This window comes from Poeciliopsis prolifica, unplaced genomic scaffold (assembly GCF_027474105.1).
Source record: "Poeciliopsis prolifica strain line A6 unplaced genomic scaffold, Auburn_PproV2 SCAFFOLD001, whole genome shotgun sequence".
NCBI classification, from domain to species: Eukaryota; Metazoa; Chordata; class Actinopteri; order Cyprinodontiformes; family Poeciliidae; genus Poeciliopsis; species Poeciliopsis prolifica.
This window is the reverse complement of record NW_026562376.1, coordinates 12,069,012-12,091,617: the sequence shown is the minus strand read 5'-3', so window position 1 is coordinate 12,091,617 and position 22,606 is coordinate 12,069,012. Positions and strand designations below refer to the sequence as shown.

Below are 22,606 nucleotides of genomic sequence, written 5' to 3'. Positions count from 1 at the left end.
GAATACGTTGTTTACTTTGAAAGGTACGATACCCTATTCATTCATACATCAATAATCAATTTAAAATAGCATTTATGGGGTTTTTTGTTTAGATATTCTTGAAATTTATTTATTTTTATGGGGCCAGTATAACAAATTTATACAAAGTACAATTCTGGAGACATCATAGATTGTCCAAAAAGTAAAGTACAAAATGCTTTGAGGTAAAACATCATTGAAAAAGATTATTTTAAAAAGTTTGTATTTAAAAAAAAAAAAAATCTATTCCTTTCAGGACAAATGTTCACTGTACAAGATCTATTCTTTCTAAAAAAAAAAAAAAAAACAAAAAAACATTTTATTTACATGTTAGTGGTGGTGCAAAATACAGTGTGAGACAACATTCAGTTGAAAATGTTTCCATCTTTGTTGAATGTAAACAAACATTGTCGTATTCCCTTGAACCACGAAGCCCATGCAGAAAAAGCAAATGCAGTCACAAAATAATTTTGCATTAAGCGCTCGGAGCGCTGCTGAAAAGCGAGAAAACCTCTTGATCCCCAAAGCAGCACATGAAGGAGCAAAAACAGGGAATATAAAAGAGTCTTCATCAGAGTACACAAATACAAAACAACCTGTAACAAAAAATAATGTGTAGTTTTTTTTCTTTAAAGTACATATTCTCCAGGGAAGCAAGAGAACAACTAAAGCAAATAACTGAAATAAATGAGGAAATGAATGAATAGAAATATTTATTTCCCCCATAATGAACAAATCCCAGAAAACAACCGAGAAAGATAAAGAAATCAACAATTTGTCTCATAATACTTTACCTTTCAAACCTAATCCATTTAGGATACTCTGTGTCTCACTGATATGTAGTTACATTTATAAATTAAAGTTTAAAAGACATTCTAATATAGTTTTAGTTGTAAACGACATGCACTACCTTGTCATTGGCAGGGGATTCATTTTTTAATGCTGTGTATCCTCACAGACTATAAGAAGTAAGATTATTAGTGCAACTAGAGCTTTAGACACTCAGATGAATTCAGATGATCTCAGTGAATAAGAATATCACAGAAAATCTCAGTTTTTCAGCTTCAAAACAAAACTCATCAGTGTCATTTTATTAATTACAGTCTACAACTAACAAAACCTCACAATTTGGTTTCTCTGAAAATGCGAACGTTACATCAGCCGATGAAAAAAATGACGTTCGTGTCACTAAAAGTGACACAATCGAGGCGAAGATTTCTGACTTGACAGAACGCTGAGTGCCGCTGACACTTTCCACAAGAAGGGGAAGCACAAGACACAGAGTGCTGCATGCAAACATGGAACGTTACACGGAAGGAAAAATGGCATGGAATACAAAGATACCACAGCCTTGAGATGATTGTGAAGCAAAGTACATTCAAAGGACTGCAGAGGGAGTCAGTGTTACAGGACATGGAGAATAACTATTGTTAATACTTGGTCTAAGCTCCTTTTGAGACGTCTAAGCAGCTGTTTTAAGGAAATGTTATGATCTACATAATTATGAGGAAGACAGCTGATTTAACAAATGAAACTGTTTCTACCTCACTTTTCCTTCCTCTCAACTTTCCATTAATATAATTGCATGCAGCAGTGAGGGAACTTTCACCTGCTGTGAAATAAACATTTGTGGCTTACTCTCTCTCATTGTGGAAAGTGTCAATAACTAATAATTTTAGTTATTTTGAACTCTTATTTTCTGAGAAACTGCATTTTGAGTTTTCATTATTTGTAAGCTATAATCATTTGATTAACAGAAATAAATGTTTGAATATCTCTGTGTGTACTGAATCTATCCAATATATAAGTTTAACTTTTTAAGATGAATTCCTGGAATAAGTTCAATAACATTTTAAGTTATTTAGATGGTCTTTTGTGTTTGTTGATTGCATCATCTTGTTAGGACTTGAACTTTTTTTGATAGTAAAAAGGTTTTATCACTTAAGATCAACACATTTTCAGCCATCAGTACCACATCATGTCAACTTGGACATGCATGCTAATTTAAAATTTTTTTTTTTTTGTAGCTGCTTAAAAGTTTCATAAAAGAATTTAAATAAAATCCACACTGGAAGAAGGTTGTCTTTGAAGGTATAAAAGTAAAATGGAAGATGTACCCTTTTCTACCAAAAGATTCCCACACACCCTCGCTGTGGCTCCTCGAAGGGGCCACAGCTACACAGTGCTCTGCCTGCTCTCACGGCTAAGGCTCTTTCCACCCGAAGAGTAAGAAGGGAACTCAATAAATATCCCATCTGAGTCTGAGCCGGCAGACCCCGGAACTTGTCCGATTATGGTTTCAGGGCTGGACGATTCACTTGGCGGTGAGGAGGACGCCCCCTTGCTGAGGTCAGTCACTGTGGTGGTGGCCTCCGTGCCGTGGAGCGCGCCTGAGGAATGAAGGATGGAAGGAGAGGACAGGGCCAGGTCCATGGCACCGGCGCCTGCTTGTATAATCCCTGGGAATGAAACAGCATTATTGTGTCGTTACAAATTCTGGTGTTATTTGATAAAATGGTGGGTGAAACCAGTTAGAAATCAGTCCTACCATTAAACTGAGAGCCCACGCAGAGTCTGTTAGAGGACGGACCAGACAGCTCAGATCCTGGAGTCAGGTCGGAGTAGGTCAGCCCCTGCTCCTCCAGGCATGATATAATCTCACAAGCCGAGTGGCGGCGGATCCCTCCGCTGCCGACCGAGCTGGGATCCGGGTCGTACTCCGCCACGGGGGTCAGCAGCAGGGGGATGTTGTAGCTCTTAGATCGTACCACAGGGTTTTTGGATGGCTGGTCAGCAGACTTGGGCCAGCCCCACGGGACACGCTTGTCTGTAAAACGAGACGAAAGCAGGGGAGGGCTTCCTTTAAAGACCTTTCAAAATACAGCACATCATTATTACTTTGCTTCTGGCTCACCAAAAACACAGCAGTGATCGTCATCCTCCTCCCCAGAGTAAAGGCCGTGGGTGCCCAGGTAAGGTGAGACCACCTTCTGTACCAGAGACTCGAGTCTTAAATAATCCTCATTAACGCCGCGCGTCTCATGGACCCCCTGAAACACACAGAGGAACAAAAACCTGGTGGGCAGAGTACCAACACCTGTACTCAAGGAAGAGCAGCAGCACCTCAACACATTTCTACACTAGGAAAAGTGAAAAATAGCCATCCAAGAGATTACTAGAGAGTAAAAAAGTATTTGGTAAAACGTAAAAACATCAATCATTTAATATTTGAAAATTACATCATCAAATGGACCGAAACATAAAGCTATGTAGAAATGTTTGTATTTTAAAAATTAAAATGAAAATAATTTTTTTCTATATGAAAAAGCGTTGAGAAGCCCTACACTTTTTAAAGATAATAAAATTTGTTTTTTTCATGGATAAAACAGATAAAGATAATGGTAATGTCAACCTCAACTCTATAAATAACAGACTGTTCTGAAGGGTCTGTGGTCAGACATAGGAAACTGTTTGTTTTGTTGAGTGTCCAAACATGAATCCAAAATTAAGCCAAGACTATCATTATTCCTCTGCAACACGCTAAGATATTAATAAGGGTAAATATAAACCCAAACATGATTAAAACCCAACATCAATATGATATTGGAGGCACTGATAAGTAACGGTTAACCTACAGACAGAAGTGCAGAGTTGTGTAGAGAAACAAAGAATTTACAGGTTTTACAAATAAAAATCTGAAAAGTGTGGCATGCCTTTATATTCACCCTCCTTATTGCAATAACACTGAATAAAATCCAGCGCTCATTTATTCTTAACGTAACAGTGAAGAGCATGTCTTAATGTCTGAGATATCTCCTGCAGAAGGATACTAACTCCAACACCAAAACAAGAAGCTTCACTGAAGGTACAAAACACAGGAACGACGTACTGCTTCCTCATGTTCAAAACAAAAATAGCTGAACAAATGAGAGTGGAAGTAGGAGAAAATGTTCTGCTCACCTGCAGTATGAGCAACATCTGCGTGACAGAGGGGGGCACGCGGGCCCGCGGCCGAGACAACGCGTCCTCCAACTTCACGCTCAGGACGATGGTGTTCCTGAAGTGAAGCAGGGCCAGCTGCCTGACAGAGGGCTCCTTACCCTGCAGAAAACACAGGGAGGAGGAGACCGCGATGAGCACCACCCAAGAAAACGATTCAACAGAAGAGATGTGAACAAAAACAAACAAACAAACAAAAAAAAAGAACACAAGCAGCTTGTTCAGGAGTTTGTGCACCTGGACTGGGTGAAAGATGGCCTGCAGCATGGAGAGAACGTCACAGAAGAAGAAGTCCCAGGTCTCTGCCAGCGAGTCGAGTAACTTCTGGCCTGCATGAATCAGAGACAAAACAATGCCCTGTAGGATTCATTGCTGTTTACATTCACTATGTTTTGTCACATTACTACAACAAACTGCATTGTGTGTTATTCAGAACTCATGTGACAAAACGGTGAACAGAGACCAAGGGGAAGATTACATGGGTAAGAGCAATCCGAAAAGTTTAGGAAGGATTTAGTATTCAGTGGTTGCTGCAATTAGTCTTTTGGGTCATGTCTCTACCAGTATGTAGAACATTTTTATGCATTCATCAAAGCAAAACTGCTCAAGCAGCTCCGACGCCTCGATCTGGTAGCTTCAGCTGCAACTTTAGGGTGATTTTCTGCATGCAAGTCAAACCTAAACGCTCATCTAATGTTCAGCCTCTAAATGGGTTTCAAGTGTAACCTTGTATTAGATATAACAGTCTTCAGAGGATTGCTGTGTTTTCAGGGTGATGTGAAGATTTTGTTTTTCAGATGTGAGTTAAAAGCATGTGCCAAACGTTAACCCAGACCTACCTTCATAGTATCTTATTTTGTCCCGAAGAATGACCATGCCTTTCGTCAGAAGCTGATTCTGTGGAAAGTCGACAACAATTATGGTCGTGATATAGGAGGATCATTTGTCGTCATTAATATTCTTGTCTGATAGAACTGTGAGGTTCAGGCCAGTAATAAATTTAGAAAAAGGAAATAAATGTGCGTTACCTGGAGGTACTCTGAGAAGAAAGAACCCAGCTCAGTTTTCAACAAATGCCTGAAAAAGACAATAACTGTTTATTTTTCTAAACTTTTAATGACAAAGTGTACTGGATGAAGATGTAATAACATATTTAACCATGTTCTGTAAAGTAACCCAGTAGTTTCCCAGTGAAAACAAAGACTATATGAAAACAGTCTGTTTTCCCGAAGAACATTTTGCTGAGGTCAGAAAAGATGAATCCACGTCTTTGTGGCTTTTTCCGGAAATATTTTCGGTCGGCTAACGTGGAGGCAGAGAGAAGTGATGGGTCTGGCTCGGAGAGATAATGAGATATCTGGCCTGACCACATGACTCCAGAGCCCCACATACACATCATACACAAACAAGGTCATTGAGAAGAAAACAGTCAGTCAGCAGCAAGCGCTGGACAGACAGTAATTACACAGATTACAGCACAAAATTAGATCAAGAGTCTAAAATGAAGCAGCTGGATCTTCACAGCTGGGGAATCCATGCCTTGTGTTGATTTCTAAACCTACCGGACGCCTTCATTCAGGGTGTAGAGTTCATTATCGGCCAGGCCCTTCTTCTGGAAGACTGCTATGACAGCGTTGTGGATGCTGCAACGCAAACAGAAACCACATTTTACTGCTGCTCTAAATCCAGCGCGTCTTCTGCCCCCGCTCTAATCTGGTGTACCTGTTCCAGGTGGCGTTGGCTCCGGCCCTCTTCTGCTTCTCCCCTCTGTCCTCCGGTGAACTCTTCTCACTCTTACCAAGCTCACTGAGGCTTGGCGAGCTCATCAACTTCAGCCGGTGCAGAGTCCTCATGAGGAAAACATTAAAGGCGGACAGGGGATAGACGAGAAAGAAGGTCAGGCAATGAGCCGACATACGCAGAGGAAACACGAGGAGACGGCTCCGAGGCAGAGGAGAAATCAAACGGCGGAGGAAAAAAAAGAAAACAAAGAGCAGCCGGTGACAGAGGAGGAGGAGGAGAGAAGTAGGACAGAGTGGTGCATGGTGAGACTGGGGCAACAAGCGAAGAGCAGGATGGGTGGAGCCCAGCTGGGAGGTGAAGCTCTGTGTCGCTGCACCGCCGGATCTCTCAGAAGAGCAGGAAAACAATAGCACACACACCGCTGGGGGCATTCTCTGCCTCCTCCAACCGCCTCGCAGTCCGTACAATACCGCCATTGATGCAAACAAATATTTATGCAGAGCACAGATGCCAGAGGAACTACAGGGCAAGCAGGCCTAAAGCAGTCGCTGCGCTTGTGACTGCACTGAGAAGAGGAGAAGGAAGTCATATGGTTTATTGACAAGAGCGGAAAAAGGGACAGGAAGCAGCGACACGGTGCAAGACAATGAAGAAGGTTTTCCTGCTTCACCACAGCTGGATGCGGAAAACGAACAAATGAAAAACAGACCTCTGCTGCAAAACAATGCCGTAAAATATTCTCAGTCATTTATTTATGAAACTTATTTTTTAGCGTGAGACTTGAGACTTTATTCCACACTAATAGTGTTGATCTGTGGACTATGTTGAAACAAACGTGGAACATTCTGGAAAGTGTGAAGTCCTGATGAACTAACATGACTGGAGAAAGACAACATCGGTTTCCCTCCACAGCAAACACCTGATGCCAGCCTGCTAGTGTGGCAGGCACAATCAGTTATTTTGTTTAGAGAACATTTAATTTTTGACACAATGAATGAAATTATTGTTACAGAACTGCTCTTTGCATTTATGACCTGGAGACTTTTAGTGTTCTAAATATTGCAATAATCTGCTGAGAGGGCAAGTATGTTTTTTCACCGCAGTGTAATAAACAGAGTTTACCTGTAATTTATTTGCGGTATAAATACAGCTGCTCTGAACACTGCAAGAAGACAAAACCTTATCAAGTATCTTTGGTCTAGTTTCTAGAGCAAATATCTTAGTGCACTTGAAATAAGATAATTAACTTTTAAATAATCTCTTCATGAGATATAGGAGCTTGTTTTAAGTCTGTAATTTCTTAATATTAATAAAACAATACAAGTTCCACTAGCAGATTATTTCACTTAAAGGAAGACAATTTTCTCATATGATAAATAAAATAATGGAAGTAGCACTTTATTTTAAATCAAAATTAAGAAATTATCGGCTTAAAACAAGCTCTTATATCTTGTTGAAACATTAGTTGTTAGTTAGATTTGTCTATGATTTTTGTCTATGATTTTTGCACTAAAAACTAGACCAAAAATACTTGGTAACATTTTGTCATTTTGTAGACAGAGATTTGTTCGGGAACACAGCAAAATATGGTGGTGGCAGAATCATGCTGTGTGGATGTGGACCAGCTGGAAGAAAAGATTCGAGTTTAAGTCCCGACTTCTAGACCATGAAATGTTTACTTCAATCACAACATTATCAACACTTCCTGGTTCATACTTTAGTGCTTTAGAATTTCTTAGAGATTTTGATTCAATGCAGTAAAATAGCCTGTTTAAAAATGGCAGCAGAGTGATGAAGACCTCGTAGAAAACTGAACCGGACTCTACTAGAGTGAGCGCTGCCACAAATCTCTCTGAGGGTTGAGAGCTGAAACTTTATCTGCTGGGCTGAGTCACTGCTCTTCCTCTCTATATGGGACATCCCCTTTAGGAGACATGGTCCTCCAAATCCTCATTTATTTCAGGAACCTGGATGTAGCCTAATTGTAATTTTTAGGACCTACTTTGGTGCAGTCATAAAAAATAAAAAAGAAAGTGTCCTCGATTGAAAATCAAACTTTAAAACATGGAGAAAGAGAAAAAAGCTACGCATATTTTCTAAAGAGATGGGTGATGAAAACAAGCTCTCTGAAAAATAAGACACGGTGAGTTTAAACCCACGCAGTCCAGAAACTCTGAGTGCTGACAGCACAGCAGTAAACAACAGACCCCCTTTCACTCCCACGCACGCACGCAAAACACAAACAGCATGAAAAGCAGGGCCACAAACGGATGAGACGAACAAAAGGAAAGAACCGAGTCAATCAAGCATCCCCAGCATGAGATCATTATCACCAGGCCAGCATGTGTTGCAGAGAAAGCTCAGCTGGGTAAGGAAATCATCTGGGACCAGAAACAGGCTTAATGCTAATTAATATTTCATGCGTTTCTTCCCCGGGATACCGCATGGTGTTAAATGTTAATAGCGGGCAGGAGCCGAGCCTCACCTCCTGAACGGATGCTCGGTGCCGCTGCTGTCCATGTCCGGGCTCGGGGGAGGGGCCGAGAAGGTGCTGAAGTTGAGGGAAAGGGGTCTGGGGGAGGAGCGGGAGGCGTGCCGCCGCCGGAGTCCGTCAAGCATCTGAGCCCAGGAGGGGAAATGAAGGCAAAACAGCCGTTAGGGTTACAGGAGAGATGTTTGAAAAAACAAGCAAGGTGGTTTAAAGTGAACAAAACAGTAGGGGGTCCCGTCCAGGCCTCCCTGTTCAGACTCTACAAACATGAAACTAGAGAGGAGAGGTCAAACTTGATTGATTCACCAAAATAATATTTATTTTCCCAATTAGCAGTTTAATACTTTTGTGGTTTGGTTGCTTTGGCTGCAGTGGGACATTTTTTTCTTTTTCTTTTTAACAAACCGTTCCTCAGTTCATTCCCAAGAAGGAGGTTTTCACAATTCACTGACCCAAAACCTTGAGCTGAATGTTTTAAGCTTATGTCCTTCACAGCGAGACACTCACCACCCGAGACCACTGGGAAAATAAGTATCAAACATTTCATCCTTTCCATGCACTCTCATGTTCAGGTTATGCTGTGGATTTTCCTTCAGATTGTTGCCTTGCTGAAAAATTCCCCCTCATTAAATCTTCTGATTCTTATTGAGTATGTTCCTTTAGTTATATCGAGTCTCAGTTCCAAGCCTGCCACAATAATACATTTTGCTGGACGATAAATTGTCCCAGAAGCTATTTTGATAATATTGTTGTTTTGAGACAATTTTCAGATAATACTACATTAATGGCATAATAATGCAATGAACGCAATCTGGAAAATCTGTGAACTTTAACGTCTAATCAACATTTAACACTGGAAGAGATTTTAAATATCCAAAACAAATGAACAAAATAACAGAAACAACAAATAAAATGAATTATGACACTTCTGCAAACAAAAGTTTTCTGAAACAAACATGGCTGCCAGGTAAAATAGTTTCTCTAGAAACTGCACTTATGAGTGTGTGTGTGTGTGTGTGCATGCGTGTGTGCGTGTGTGTGTGTGCATGTGTGTGATTGTGTGCATGCGTGACTTTTTGTTGTGTTTTGATGGATTGGGTCCTGTCCAGGGTGTACCTCGCCTCTCGCCAAATGGCTCCTGAACAAATTCACCATCTGGAATGGACTGATGGATGGACGTTTTGACTGCTTTGTATGTGTTTCACTTGAGTTATCACTGAAACCTGTTGTGAAAGGACAGGCTGCGAGTCCATCAACAGAGAGACGCACAGGGAGAATATGCCATGTCAACAAAACATTGCTACCAATGGCACCAGCCTCACAAGAAAAGTCTAAGAAAAAATATTACTAAATTTAGCATCTACTTTCCACACAATCTTACGGCAGCTTTCTTTGAAACCGTTCTGGAAGGTCTCCTGCTGCCCGATCAAAACCTCTTTCAGGACCATTGATCAACTCAAAGAAAAAAAGCAACAACTACATAAACCAGAAACATTAGTCAAAAGGGAAGAACAAAAACAAACCAATATACTGTCACTGTTTTCAATTGACAGAAGTTGTTATTTCAGAGTCTTCTCTGTCAGTTAAGAGTCATTCAGAAATAGCAGACGGCTGTTTGGCAATCGCCTTGCAGCCTTCCCGTAATCACTCATTACATCCGCGGAAAAAAAAGGGAACCAGCATGTGTGTACATGCATCGGTGAGTAAGTGAGTGAATGGTTCCTGTAAAGGCTCTGTGGCCTTACAGTTACAGTGCATTTGGGTGTCTCCCTGCATAGAAACACAAATCTGAAGCTCAACAGCAAAGCGCCATCCGGTGGTCAGAGGAGGGAACAACAGTCTGGCATGTCTCTCTAAAAGACAATGGTTTTACAGAAGAATGCCAGATAGTGGTGAGGAATGTTGATTGGCGTGTGTGAAGAAGGTCTGATCGATTATTGCTGGATCAAATCAAATCTGAGAGAGGAAAACAGAAAGCGTCTAGCAGAAACGCCAAGCCACGCCAGTCTGGGCATTTCTGCTTTTGTTCTCCCCTCCTCCTCGCCTGCGACTGCACTCTCACATCCGATCGATGCCGCTTTTTCATTTCTAATCGACCGATCTTTTCCGACCAATTGGTGTACAACTGAGCGGCCTTTCCCCCCCGACATTAGACGTCCAGTCTATCGGCGCAGACACGCAACCAACAGTCCACGTTTCTCCTGCAGGGGAGGACCGTTCAGCAGCGAGCCGTGCGTACGTGGAGCTTTCTAATTCACCACTACCTGCATGGATGAAACACCGGGGCTAAACACGCCCGCACGGATGTAAACACGCAGATGAGCAAGTAAAAAACAACAACAATCAAACAAACACACAACACACAGTATCACTGTTGGATACAAAGTTGGTGTGCGTGAAATGCGCCCACAGGAGCAGCAGCAGCCTGCGCTCACCGTTCCTGATCCCGTCGTGTCGCACCCGGTGGGATGAAGCGGTCATGTAGAGCCGAGAGGAAGCGTCTTCTGACGGGGACTCATCAGCGGGAGGCTCTTCGAGCTGCACCGCGCCGGATTGCGCAGCCACACGGGCGGGCGGGCGTCAGGGTGCGGGATGAAGGATCCGACCGACCGACCGACCTCTCATTCATGAGGCAGGAACCGCCGCTCGCTCTCTGGCTGCGGCTCGCCCCCGCTTTGTTTTGACGAGATGCAAAAAAAAAAAAAAAAAAAAAGAGGCACAACCACACACACACAAACCTGGTCGCTGTTACGAGCACGCACGTGAACGCGCGTTGTGGTTAAGGTTGTTATTGTTGTTATTATTATTAAAGCTGTGCGTGCGAGATGGGGAAAACCGCAGAGCTTCATCAGAGATATGCAGTTTGTCTCTGTAAGATGGTTTATTGTGCCACTTCATTGATGGGAGCAATAATGAGCAAAACAGGAAAGAGCAGCGGACATAATGGCAGATGTGCAGATAGTGGCGCAAAAAAAAAAAAAAAGAACTGCATGTGCCACATTGGCTCTTATCAGTGAGAGTGAGAAAAATAACATCCTCACCAAACACACATTATCTGCACTGGCTTTAAAAACAATGCTGCAGAGTGGAAGAGAAATCATACATCTGTTTTTGGATGGGTTAAACACAAACATCTAAAAAGTGCAACATGGATTTGTATTCTTCATCATCGCCAGAGTAAATAGTTTTGTACACTAGAGACTGGGAAAATGGTCCAATTCTGCACCTCCGTCATCTGCGAACAGAACATTTTAAGTCCTTCCCCAGATTCTCACTGAATTTAAGAGAAGACTAAGACCTAATCATTCTGGAATATGACTAAGTTTTAGTTTGAACCTGCCCCAAAGCTCTGGATGAATGTTTCAAAATATTAAGCTGTACAGGTGGAAAATAGCTGATATTATGAGACAAATTAACCACCAAAGGAAACATCCCAATGACCAAAAGAACAATAAATGATTAAAAACCTCACAGATATAAATTTTTCCATTTTATTTTTCATGTTGTGCTTGTGCAATTTCCAATAGACCATGTTATCTGCGGATTTGAATCTTTTAAAAGTATATCTGCCTGGTTTTTATTTGACTTTTTCTGGCTTGTCTTTTGTCTCCTCTTGCTTAAATTTAAAGATAAAACGTTACGACACAAAACTTCAAGTTCACCTCGAAATTTTTCCTACCAAAACTCCCTGCGCTTGCTCCTTATATTATCAGTTGTAGTTTAAAGGGGTCTAAATACATTTATTAAGTAAGTTGTCTTTTGAATATCGTTTTTTCTTAAATGATGAATTTTTAACCATTCCTCGTAGCCGTGGGCCTGTTGACACTTTCCTTTCCGACAGTCTTGAAGGCAGCATGAACAGGCTCCTCCCATCGGCAGTACGAGCGGGAAGTTCACGCTGTTGCTACTTTTCCAGCGTAAACTGCACATTTGTTACATATTTCTTTGGACTTTTATCATAAAAATAGCTCAAAGGAGCTGAAACAGGTGAGTTATACTTACATGTTTCGTAGTTATTGGTAGTCGGACCTGCATACAAACCGTATTAGCAAGTAAAAGGGAGGAATGAGAGCTTTTCCTGAAAGTATCCAACATTTAATAAACTCTTCACTGGTTATTTTTATGTTACAAATAATCTAGGAGTTTTAAATGAGCTACTCAATAGAAAGAGAAACTGGGACTGTGCTCCGTGTTCATGTACACCTATGGAAGTCCAAAAGGGCCATAATTCAACAACAAAAGTCAACAAATGGTTGACATTTACGTCACATTTCTCACTAAATAGAAAACAACTGAACATGATGTTTCATAAGTGGAATATTAACTAAACATTTGGAGCTTTTACAGTATTGACTCAAGCAAAAGCAAATATAGTAAGTTACCCAAAAGTAAATGGGAGAGCCTCCGGTGATGGAAGTAAAATAAGTGGAATATGAAAAGTTGCAACAATTTTAGTCATTTCATGGTGGACAAAGAAATAACTCAATAAATTCAGAATAAAGATGTTATCATGCGGCGAGTTCATATTTTAATTCATAAATCTCGTGTTTGTTTTCACTATTGGCCAATTTTACTAAAATCATTTATGTGCTTATTTCCCATTTAATTTGAGCTATGACATGTATGCATGATTATTTATGTTGTAAATGCATTTTTCCACTTTGGGCATTTCATCATTTTAGGACGACAGCTATGGAGGAGAAGAGAGTCCATGCATCATCCAGGAGCTTTGGACAAGTAAGCAGAGACAAAGTGGAGAGAAGCGCCATTTTTATATTTATTAAGGACAATAAGTAATAAATTAAACAAATGTAATTGATTATTGAGGTCAAACAAAGTTGCTAGCTTTGACAGATGTGTGGCTTGAATGAAGTTATGAATATTTATTTACGCTGCAAAAAATCTTTGTCCAAAAAATAGTGAGTTTATTTAAATTTTATGTGACATAAATTGTCTCTGATTTGCTCCACTGTTGAACTCCACTACTTGAATTTTTCCATGTATCCTTCAGTACTTTATTTTTTTAACTTAATGACTGAATGCATTAGACTTTTTTTGAACGATTGTTTAATTTTAATCATTAAGCAATTTTAAATTTAAATCTTATTGTTCCTGTGGTTCTAATGTTGGATGGAACCGATAATGCTGATATAATCTTAGTTGTACATGCTTTGGTCAATAGTTGTTGTTTTAAAATATGCTTTCGAAATTAATTGACTTGACGAAAGCTGAGTTGGGTTGAAAGGTTATGAAAAACACAGCATGAAAACTGGTTCTTTTTTTTCACGTTTACATTTGAAATGAATGAACCAAAGATCAAATCTGCTCTGCAGTTAACTTCTCCTTAGTGTTGGATAATCCAGTTCTTAATCTGACTGGAATTATAGGACTTAAAACAGAGTTGATTCAAGCTGTAAAAGATTGCAACAAATATAAATAAATAAAGAAAGAAAAGACAATTTGTATAAATAGTGTATTGAAGTTCTGCAATATCTAGGGTCAGAGAAAAAAAAGTTTGGCTTTGTTTTCTACCTCAACTGAATGGAAAAACATACATTTTTGAAAAATAACGTACAATAATTACAGCTCTCTTCACCACACTCCTGAATGGGAAGCACTGTGTTGTTTAAATTGGTTTGTAAACTTGAACTTAACTGATATTTACTAGAATAAGAAACAAATCTAGAGTTAAATGACATGTAATTCATTAAACGCCTACTCTATAACATGCTGCACCTGTCTCTGGACAGTGCACCTACACGGCGGAGGAGTACCGGGCCGTGCAGGACGCGCTGCGGCAGCGGCTGGGACCCGAGTTCATCAGCTCCAGAATGGCTGGAGGAGGACAAAAGGCAACACTTTGTGTTTCTTCAAAGCCGTGTCCAACGTTTTAAAGACTTCCTGCAACAAACCACCTCTGGGGTTTGAGCTAAATGGACCTTTTTTTCCTGTTTTGGACAGGTTTGTTACATTGAAGGACATCGTGTCATCAGCCTGGCCAATGAGATGTTTGGATACAATGGATGGTCTCACTCCATTTCCCAGCAAAATGTCGGTAAGAAGTGCTTGTGCAGTCGACGTCAAACGCAAGATGTTATTTGTCAAATGCCAGTATTTTGTGAGTAGTAAAGTAATGTACAATGATTTTTAATTGAAAAATAATCAAGTTTTCCTTTGTTCTCAGACTTTGTAGACCTCATCAATGGGAAGTTTTATGTTGGAGTCAGTGCGTTTGTCAAAGTGCAGCTGAAGGTTGGACAATCACTCTTCATTATGTGATTCACAAACTCTTCGTTAATGTCTGCTTGGAGGATTTTTCTGTCTTGTTGCATGAGAATCACAAAATTCAATGCATTTTATTGGGATTTTTATTTGACAAAGCAACACAAAGTAGTGCATAATTGTAGAGGAATGCTTGGTTCTCCTGATTCGAATGTGAAAAAGCGAGGGGTGCTGTTGTAATGAGACCCTGAAATAAGCAAAACTGGTAAAGCCAAATGGCAAAAAAATGTTGTTGTCATCATCAATAACAGTTTGTGAAATGGATCGATTTGCTTCCCTCCAGGATGGGTCGTTTCATGAGGATGTGGGGTACGGAGTCAGCGAGGGTCTGAGGTCTAAAGCTCTGTCTCTGGAGAAGGCGAGGAAGGAAGCTGTGACAGACGGCATGAAGAGAGCTCTGAAGTAAAGAAGAATTTCATGCTTTTCTTTCTCGAATTTGCTTGGATTGGTGCAGAAAAATGAACGTCTCTATTCATCACGGGCAGATGTTTCGGCAACGCTCTGGGAAACTGCATCCTGGATAAAGAATACCTCCTTGCGATCAACAAGATTCCCAAACAGGTGAGGAATGACGAAGCTGAAGCTGAAGCTTTGTGTCGATGTTTCTGTAATCACCGCTTCTCTCTGCACAGCCTCGTCCGGATCTGGACCCGGCACAGACAAAGCGCTGCGAGGGCCAGCCGTCCATAGAGAAGGCCCGCTTCTGCAGTCTGGTCAGAGATCCAAACGCAATGAGTGCAATAGAACCTGCCAGGATGCCGCTGGATCCCAGAGTCTTCAATCAGAACCAATCAGAGGCCCGCCGGCCCAGTTCAGCTGACTCTGCAGCCGACATAAAGTCAGAAAACGTCTCCAGGTGAACACACCGTGCTTCGCGGGGCGATCTCGTTTGTCATCTTCGCTGTAAAAGCACTTCTTACCGTCGCCTTCGTCCTCTAAAGGTCAGCCGCAGACGGTGCTGATGTCGTCATATCCGCCCCGAATACGGACCCCAAACATCTGAGGAAGCTGCGGCAGCAGCAGCTGCAGCAGGAGTTCAGGAGGGAGATGGAGGCCAAGAAGCTGCAGCAGAAACTGCAACAAGCAAAGACTGAAGAGGCGGAGGTCACGATTGGACGGAGATCCACGGGAGGTAGAGGTCCAGCCAGAGAAAATATGATTGGCACAGTTTAGTAAAGCCTTAATCTTTTCTGTGTTGTAGCATAGAAAAGATTAAAAGTGTTTGAATTTGCCGTACTTAACAAAAAGTACATTTTAAAGGTGAATCACATCCAAGACTGTTGCAATAAATGAATTCATTGCACGATAAATTAAAATGAACTCAATAATCATTAGAGATGTTTCCCTCTTAATATTTAAAAATAATACAAACATTTGATGACAGTAGTTGGCTTTTTTTTTCTTTTTTTCAAACTCCTGACATTTTTTCCTGATTAATATTTTTTTGAAACACAATTTTGTTTCCACACACTTCATGATTAATTTTAATTATTGTTGTTTTGTTTATTTATTTTGAATTTAAAATGTTTCCCAGCTCCAGTGTTACATGTTCGTTAGAAGTTAAAGGTTTTGGGTCTTTGAGAGGATGCACTCGCATTAATGTACCATTTTTATTTTAGTTGAAAATTGTCTCAAATGGCAATCATTTCTGGGACAATTTGTCACTGAGCAAAATTTCTTATTGTGGCAGGCCTAATCATATCCATTTTGTAGATAATATAGTAATGATTAAGTCAAATGATTGTGAAAACATCTGTCTGACAAATCTGATTCCATGAAAGCATGATTGATTGCTTCCCACAAAAAAACTTAAAATATTGTAAGGTTGTCAATAAGAAAGTTATTCTCAATTAAAGTCGATTCACAAACTGGAATTATTCTGCGTCCATATATTACATGTCAAGATTTGATCTCCAGTTTTTCTTCTTCTACGCCTCAGGTGAGGACGGTGCGTCTGCGTTTAGCGACAAACCAACATCCGGAAACCAGTCAGGCAGCAGGAACACGTGTGCAGGTAAGATTATTCAAACAGCATAAATAGTCGAAAAGTCTTAAATCCTTCTCATCTGTGATTACAGTGTTTTTGCAATTAATAACTTTTTTTCACAGGTTTTCAATTGGAAGTGTAGATCTTAAAGAGCAGGTTTCATGGGAAGGTTCATTCAGTTTGCATGGTACCGATCCATTAAAGTCTAAAATGTGGACAGTAATTAGTTACAAGTAGGCGTAAGCTAATATTTGACCGTTCTGAAATCTCAACTGGATCAAACAGTACTTTAATCCATCGCCTCGGGTTTAGTTGCTGAGGTTTCCTCCTCCTGTCTTGCTGTATCTGCAGACGATCCAGAACTCTGGGATTTCACTTTGGATGGGATCGAGGAGCTGGATGATCCCGCAGGCGCGTCTTCTCCCAGAGGGAGCGTGCCCAGAACGCCGGGGGGTCACCAGATGCAGACGCGAAGTAAAACCCCTCAGAGAGCGTCGACCGGAAGCCCGAACGCTCACTCCGGACCGCCACACAGCAATCAGTGCCAGGGGAGACCAGGTAGAGCATCTCAGAGTGTCTGAGCCTCTGGTTGAAGTTTTTATTTTAACTTCTACTCCTCTTGATTTCCAGGCGAGGCCTTCAGTCCTTACAGACAAGGACAGCAGCTGAAGAAACGCCGGCTGGACACATGACACTTTACTCTGCGCTTCGATTAAAACCTTTGTTTTATTTATTTTCAATATACTTGTGTTCCTCTTGCACAGCATTGCTGCTGCATCACAATGTTTGCACCTTATTGATCATAGAAAACCTCTTGTGCACCATTACGGTCTTAAAAGTGTTTTAAATAGAAAAATCGGAATAAAACGTTTAAATCTTTTGAGGAATGAGCAGACGGACAAATGACGGCGACATCGTTTGTATTTGATATTTTTATTTGTTTTTACATTTTGTACAATGTGGAAAAATGTACACAAAACAGACACAGAATCACAGGAAGTCAGGAGGGATCAGATGAGAGTAGAACTGTGCGCCGGGGCCTTTCACAGGACGGAGGGGGTTCTGGGAATTGTGTGATCGCACACCGACGCTAACCTTTGGGAGCTTGTGTTGTGCAGTGGTCAAGTTGTGAAATAGTTGTTTGTTGATGGGAATAAACACCCAGTAAAGCGAGCATGCTGATAACCTATTGCTGAGGTTGTGCCTGTGACATCGACGACTGTCAGGAAAGCAAACGAGTAAAAGAAATACTTATCAAAAACCTTGAAGTTAACACTTCATCAGCATGCAAATGTTTCCAACACCCCTCGCTCCCTATAAAACTTTAAACATTGCATATTCTGCATTGCAGGAAGTCATTTTTTTCTCTAGAGAAGTTAAACAATTTGATCTACAAGCAGGCGAGAGAGTCACAACAACAACAGCATGGCACTGCTGCGAGGTGGTGAGACAGCAGCTGAGTCAGCAGGAGGACTTTTGAACCTTTGTACAGCCCACTCTCCACTTAAAACACGTGCTTCTATAAAGTTGTTTAGTAATAAATTCACAAAGAAAATGTCAGCAAAAAAAAAAAAAAATCCATGTTCCCACGAGTCAAGTAGAAATACACAGCTGATTACACAACCAACACAAACGTAAATGTAGAGAGAAAAGAAACGGCACATTTTGACTCTGTGCTCTCGGTTCTGCGTCTGTTTCGGCGTTGCATGCTCTGAACCGACCGGGTCGAGTGGCTTTTAACTTTTTTTTGTACTGGTTTAAGCTGCAGGGCCTGGATGAATCTGGAACCGATCATTAGTGAGGATGCAAGGCACTAAAGTGTTCCTCGTGTTTACGGCTTAGAGTGCATGTGCATTAAGAGTGGTGACGGAGTATTATGTGAAAGCCTCATATTTACAAAAACAACAACGAAAAAATAGGAACTGGGTGCAGGGCGGTCATAGAAGAGCTTAATAAAACAGCAGGCTCACTCCTGCACGGTGAGAACGATATTAACTGCAACCACCCTGCAATTGCACTTTTTAATATTTCTTTACATGTTGTTTAACAACCTTTTAATAATAATTACAGTGAAACAACATCAAAATCTGATGGCTGAATACAAGTCCATAAAGAACGTTTGTCTGTTGTATTAAATATATGCTTACAAAAACAGATCACAGAGAAAACAAAACAGAAAAAAAAAGAAACAGACACTTTGGGATGTGAGAGGTCACAGTTAAATGTTATGGGTACAAATATCTTGTGGGACATGACTTTGCAGTAAACCCATGTATTTGTGTACTTTGCACCGCCTGGCCACACAACAGAAAACTTCTTTAAATACTATCCCAAAAATATTAATTTGGATACGATATGCATGTTTATCAGCAATAACTCGGCTGAAGTAAAAGAAGGGATTTGATGTTTGGGCGGGGTTAACTCCTGCAGCGGCGCCTTGTCAGTTAAACTAGTAGTGATCAACACTGTGAGTCGATGTTCTCACAGGTGAATCTGGATGATCAAAAACTCAAACCACAAAGATTCTCACAGAGACGGGAATATGTCAGATATAGAATCAGAACCCAATGGACTGATCTCTATGTACAAGGTCAATGTTTAGATGTGTTTGGGGATTAAGGCCACGGTTATAAGGGACTGTTATCTACTTCACCATTATTGCATTTTACTCAGTAGTCTCTGGGATCTATCTGTACTGCGGCTCTATCACTTCTCCCTGACTTACCAAGTCCTTCCTCTAACCTTACAGAATCACTCCACTTCTTATTTCACACTTTCTGTACACTTAACACTCTCTTCCCCACTTGCCAAACGACTTTACTTCCCACCACTGTGTGGACCGGCTCCACCGTCTTCAGTCCCAGCTTGTTCTAAAGTCCAGATCAATAAGGATGAGCGTCCCAGTCCCTCCTAAAGGAATGACGATGTTGCAGCATCTTGCTTTTCAAGACACCTGTGGCTGCTTTTGGTTACGCCTTCGGTGTGCGGTGCTTCTGCGGACACCGCCGCCTGACTCGTCACAGCTTGCTTCCACAGCTAACGGCAGGCTAAGAATGACGCGCTTTGTGCCGTGGAGGTGTATTGCACTCTCCCACCAGTTGTCAGACAGACTGAAATCTACCTGAGAGGACTCGAACCACACCGGTCAACTCTTCAACAGAAATAATACACAATGTTAAAAAAATGAAATAAAAAAACAAACGAAAAACAACAAAAAAAGCACAATACAAAGCCAGCTAACCAGCAAAATGCAAAGAGAGGCTGTGGTTCTTGGGTCAACAACTGCCTGACCTCTGACCTCTCTGCTCTGTACGGCCCTTTGTCTCAGCTTGGAGCAGGGCCTGGACGGGGCTACGTAGGCCTTGGACTGGTCCCTCCGTGGCTAACCGTGGCCTGGCTGGTCTGACCTGTTCCCATGTGGTAGCCCTGGTGCATGGACACTGAGACAGTAGTGGGGGGCTGGTACTGCTTTAGTGGCTGAGGGGGGGTGTGCATGCCGACCTGGCAGCTGCCCGTGGGTCCGGCCCACGCAGAAGCACTGTAGGAGGCTGGAGCATAGCCGAAACCCTGGCTGACTGGACCTAGCGAGCCTTTCCTTTGCCCCAGAGGGGCTGCGGGATTGGCCGGGTTGGGCAGGTGGGTGCTGGTGGTGGTTGTGCAGTTGGAGGTTCCGTGATGGGTTGGACCCAGCTGTCCCGGCGCTGAGAATTTACGGCCCATATTCGCTGGAGGGATGATCTGTGTAGCAACGAGAAGGGAAGGATTTGTTGAAATTAGGGCTGAAACAACTAAGCAAATATTTAAATAATTGTCAACTAATTCGGTATTCAATTAATCATTAACTGGAACCTACAGACAATCTGCTGAAAGAACACAGAGCAGTAATAAAGCCAAATCTGTATGGGTGAACAAAAGATGTATATTTAAGATAAAAACCTTCATTGCAAATCTTTTCCACCCAGTTTTACCTTCATCTGCTTCATAGTCTGCTAAAGCTATTACACACCTTTCACTGTCCAATTATTAATCAGTTCATCCAAAAGTTAAACTGATCTTTGACACCTATGCTGCGTTGATGTCAAAGGTCTGAGCTTTTCACACCTTGATGTTAGAAGTATTTTTTAGCTGCAGGTTGAAGCTAAATCTGGTTAACTGGTGCTCGATGTTGAAGCTGGTCTGAGACCAGCTTCAAATCAAAACCAAGACGAAGGTGTTACATCAAATCTGTGCATATAAAAACAACTTTAACGTCTTAAGGCATCTGACCTGCTTATGTGAAAGTGTCACATTTGGATCTGGTGCTTATTTACAAAGAAACCAATAATTGCTTACATAAGAAATAGTGTAGATAATGTGCTACTAATTCACTAATTCCAGTGGAAAACATGTTTTAAAACATGAACATATTGATCACCTTGTAGATCAACATTGTTATAAAGAGAGCTACGATGTTTCTGAAATACGATTCAAACAAACTGCTGTGAACTTTTATGATTTATTTTGTTTTTTTAACTGGAGCTGTTTGAAGATGGTGATGTATATTTTGGCTTCAGCTGATCTCTACCTTCAGCCTCCAGGACCAACTAATCTGAGCTGAGATTTATTTACTGCATGTAAGATATCAGCTGTTTATAGTCCCATTTTGAACAACTATCCCTTGAAATAAAAACCTAAACTGAAGGCTTACATCCAGTCCCAGAGTTGCAGAGGTTCCGGTCTTAGGCCCTTTCTTGGCGTCTCTGGCAAAGTTATCCACCAGCTGGTGCATGTCATCAGAAAAGGTGCTCTTGGTTTTCTGGGTCTGAGATGCTGACGGAGCCGCTCCACCCATTTGGGACAGAGAGTTAGAGTTGTTCTGGCCGAGACTCGACCCATTGGAGGAGCTGGTTCCACTTGATCCTGCACACATATTTTATACGGATGAGCTGCGAACTGGAGAAACATTTCAGTTCCTGGTCGATGACATTAAGCATACCAGTGGAAGAACTACTGAGGCTTGGCAGCGATGGAGACGATGCGAGTGGTTGTACAGATGAGCTAACGCCTCCGTCAGCAGCCCCCGTTGCAGACGGTAAACTCTGCTTCAGAGGCGACTCTGACCCATGACTCTGACCTGAGCATTAAAACACAAGGATTAAACATTTAGGCACCACGTTTTATTGGAAACCGGGATGATCAGCCGCCTGTCCTGACCTGAATGGCTGGGACTTGGCTGTCTGCTGCTGCGAGATTTGTGGCTTTTGCGTCTTCGCCGACCTCCGCCCAGAGCCACGGCAGGGGAGACGACAGTCGGAGGTGGAGATTTCCCCATTTTGGAGTACAGTGCCTCTATTTCCTCTTTCTGACGACTCTGGAGGAGCTGAATCTCCTTCATGTGTCTGCAGGAGATATTAAGTTATCTTTTTGAACTTGCATGATGTAAATCTCAACAGTAAGTAAATGTTTGACGCACTTTTCTCTGAGGCGACTGATTTCTTTCTGAAGTGCTTCGTCCTCTGCTTCAGAGTCCCCCTCACTGGTTTCATGGAGTTGTGGGTTTGGAGGGTCAGAGGTCGAGGACGACGGTCCGTTCGGCAAACCGCTGCCATGTTGTGAGCTGGAGTTTGCTACTGGAGCTGGCGTCACTGCAGAAAATCAAACAGTGAACATCATTCCTTGAAATAAAGTTTCACCTCATGATACAGAAACATTTGTCATCACTGGGTCTGATGGATTCAGCATAAACATCATGCCAGCTTGAGCTATAACAATCAGACACCAACAGGTCTGACTCGTCGCAAAAACAACAAAACGAATCCTTCAGACTAGACTTCAACTACCATCCTAAAGACCAGAGACGTTTATGAAGAGTTTTTTGAACATTCTCATTTATTGGGGCACTTAATGTCGCCACGGTTTTCATCTCCATCTGCTACGTTTCTTGGAGCATCAACGCCTATTCACATTTCTAAAATGGTAGATATTAGACTTTTTCATTTTTCAAAATGAACGCGGCCTTTAGCAGCTTTTTGCCAAGGCAATTGTTTGTAAGAATGAATACATTTAAATGTAATTATAAAATGTTTATGTGTTAATTAATGCGTGAG

General features: G+C 41.5%; 3 protein-coding genes across 10 annotated transcripts in view; 1 reads left to right on the top strand and 2 right to left on the bottom strand.

Moving 5' to 3' along the window:
* Positions 1 to 714: 714 nt before the first annotated feature.
* On the bottom strand, positions 715 to 10,912 carry prr5a (proline rich 5a (renal)). Its single transcript, XM_055033344.1, has 11 exons — positions 10,687 to 10,912; positions 8,246 to 8,379; positions 5,740 to 5,865; positions 5,580 to 5,660; positions 5,046 to 5,094; positions 4,857 to 4,914; positions 4,255 to 4,346; positions 3,979 to 4,119; positions 2,933 to 3,068; positions 2,567 to 2,845; positions 715 to 2,477 (listed from the first exon to the last, which is right to left on the bottom strand). The coding sequence occupies exons 2-11, from the start codon at positions 8,377 to 8,379 to the stop codon at positions 2,194 to 2,196; spliced, it is 1,380 nt and encodes a 459-aa protein (XP_054889319.1). The 5' UTR covers positions 10,687 to 10,912; the 3' UTR covers positions 715 to 2,193.
* A 1,224-nt stretch (positions 10,913 to 12,136) lies between these two features.
* rad52 (RAD52 homolog, DNA repair protein) lies at positions 12,137 to 17,260 on the top strand. Its single transcript, XM_055022263.1, has 12 exons — positions 12,137 to 12,238; positions 12,934 to 12,988; positions 14,002 to 14,103; positions 14,213 to 14,306; positions 14,436 to 14,503; positions 14,817 to 14,935; positions 15,019 to 15,094; positions 15,166 to 15,389; positions 15,475 to 15,665; positions 16,473 to 16,547; positions 16,872 to 17,078; positions 17,151 to 17,260. The coding sequence occupies exons 2-12, from the start codon at positions 12,944 to 12,946 to the stop codon at positions 17,210 to 17,212; spliced, it is 1,263 nt and encodes a 420-aa protein (XP_054878238.1). The 5' UTR covers positions 12,137 to 12,238; positions 12,934 to 12,943; the 3' UTR covers positions 17,213 to 17,260.
* Positions 17,261 to 17,434: 174 nt separating this feature from the next.
* Positions 17,435 to 22,606, bottom strand: part of LOC129352589 (serine/threonine-protein kinase WNK1-like) — a 29,083-nt gene continuing 23,911 nt past the window's right edge. For all 8 annotated transcript variants that reach the window (XM_055021771.1, XM_055021828.1, XM_055021691.1 and 5 more), the window contains 5 exons: positions 21,973 to 22,144; positions 21,714 to 21,898; positions 21,496 to 21,633; positions 21,208 to 21,419; positions 17,435 to 20,258 (listed from right to left, as the gene is read on the bottom strand). In XM_055021771.1, the coding sequence (XP_054877746.1) occupies positions 19,872 to 20,258; positions 21,208 to 21,419; positions 21,496 to 21,633; positions 21,714 to 21,898; positions 21,973 to 22,144 (1,094 nt within the window). In that variant the 3' untranslated portion in view covers positions 17,435 to 19,871. The remainder of the gene's footprint in view (positions 20,259 to 21,207; positions 21,420 to 21,495; positions 21,634 to 21,713; positions 21,899 to 21,972; positions 22,145 to 22,606) is intronic.

Coding starts and splice junctions, on each gene's coding strand:
- prr5a (XM_055033344.1), bottom strand. CDS start 8,379: ATGCTTGACGGACTCCGGCGGCGGCACGCCTCCCGCTCCTCCCCCAGA. Junction 5,095..5,579: donor ACCCTGAATGAAGGCGTCCG/GTAGGTTTAGAA, acceptor TGTCTTTTTCAG/GCATTTGTTGAAAACTGAGC. Junction 3,069..3,978: donor AGATGTTGCTCATACTGCAG/GTGAGCAGAACA, acceptor TGTGTGTTTCAG/GGGGTCCATGAGACGCGCGG.
- rad52 (XM_055022263.1), top strand. CDS start 12,944: ATGGAGGAGAAGAGAGTCCATGCATCATCCAGGAGCTTTGGACAA. Junction 12,989..14,001: donor CATCCAGGAGCTTTGGACAA/GTAAGCAGAGAC, acceptor GTCTCTGGACAG/TGCACCTACACGGCGGAGGA. Junction 16,548..16,871: donor CAGCAGGAACACGTGTGCAG/GTAAGATTATTC, acceptor CTGTATCTGCAG/ACGATCCAGAACTCTGGGAT.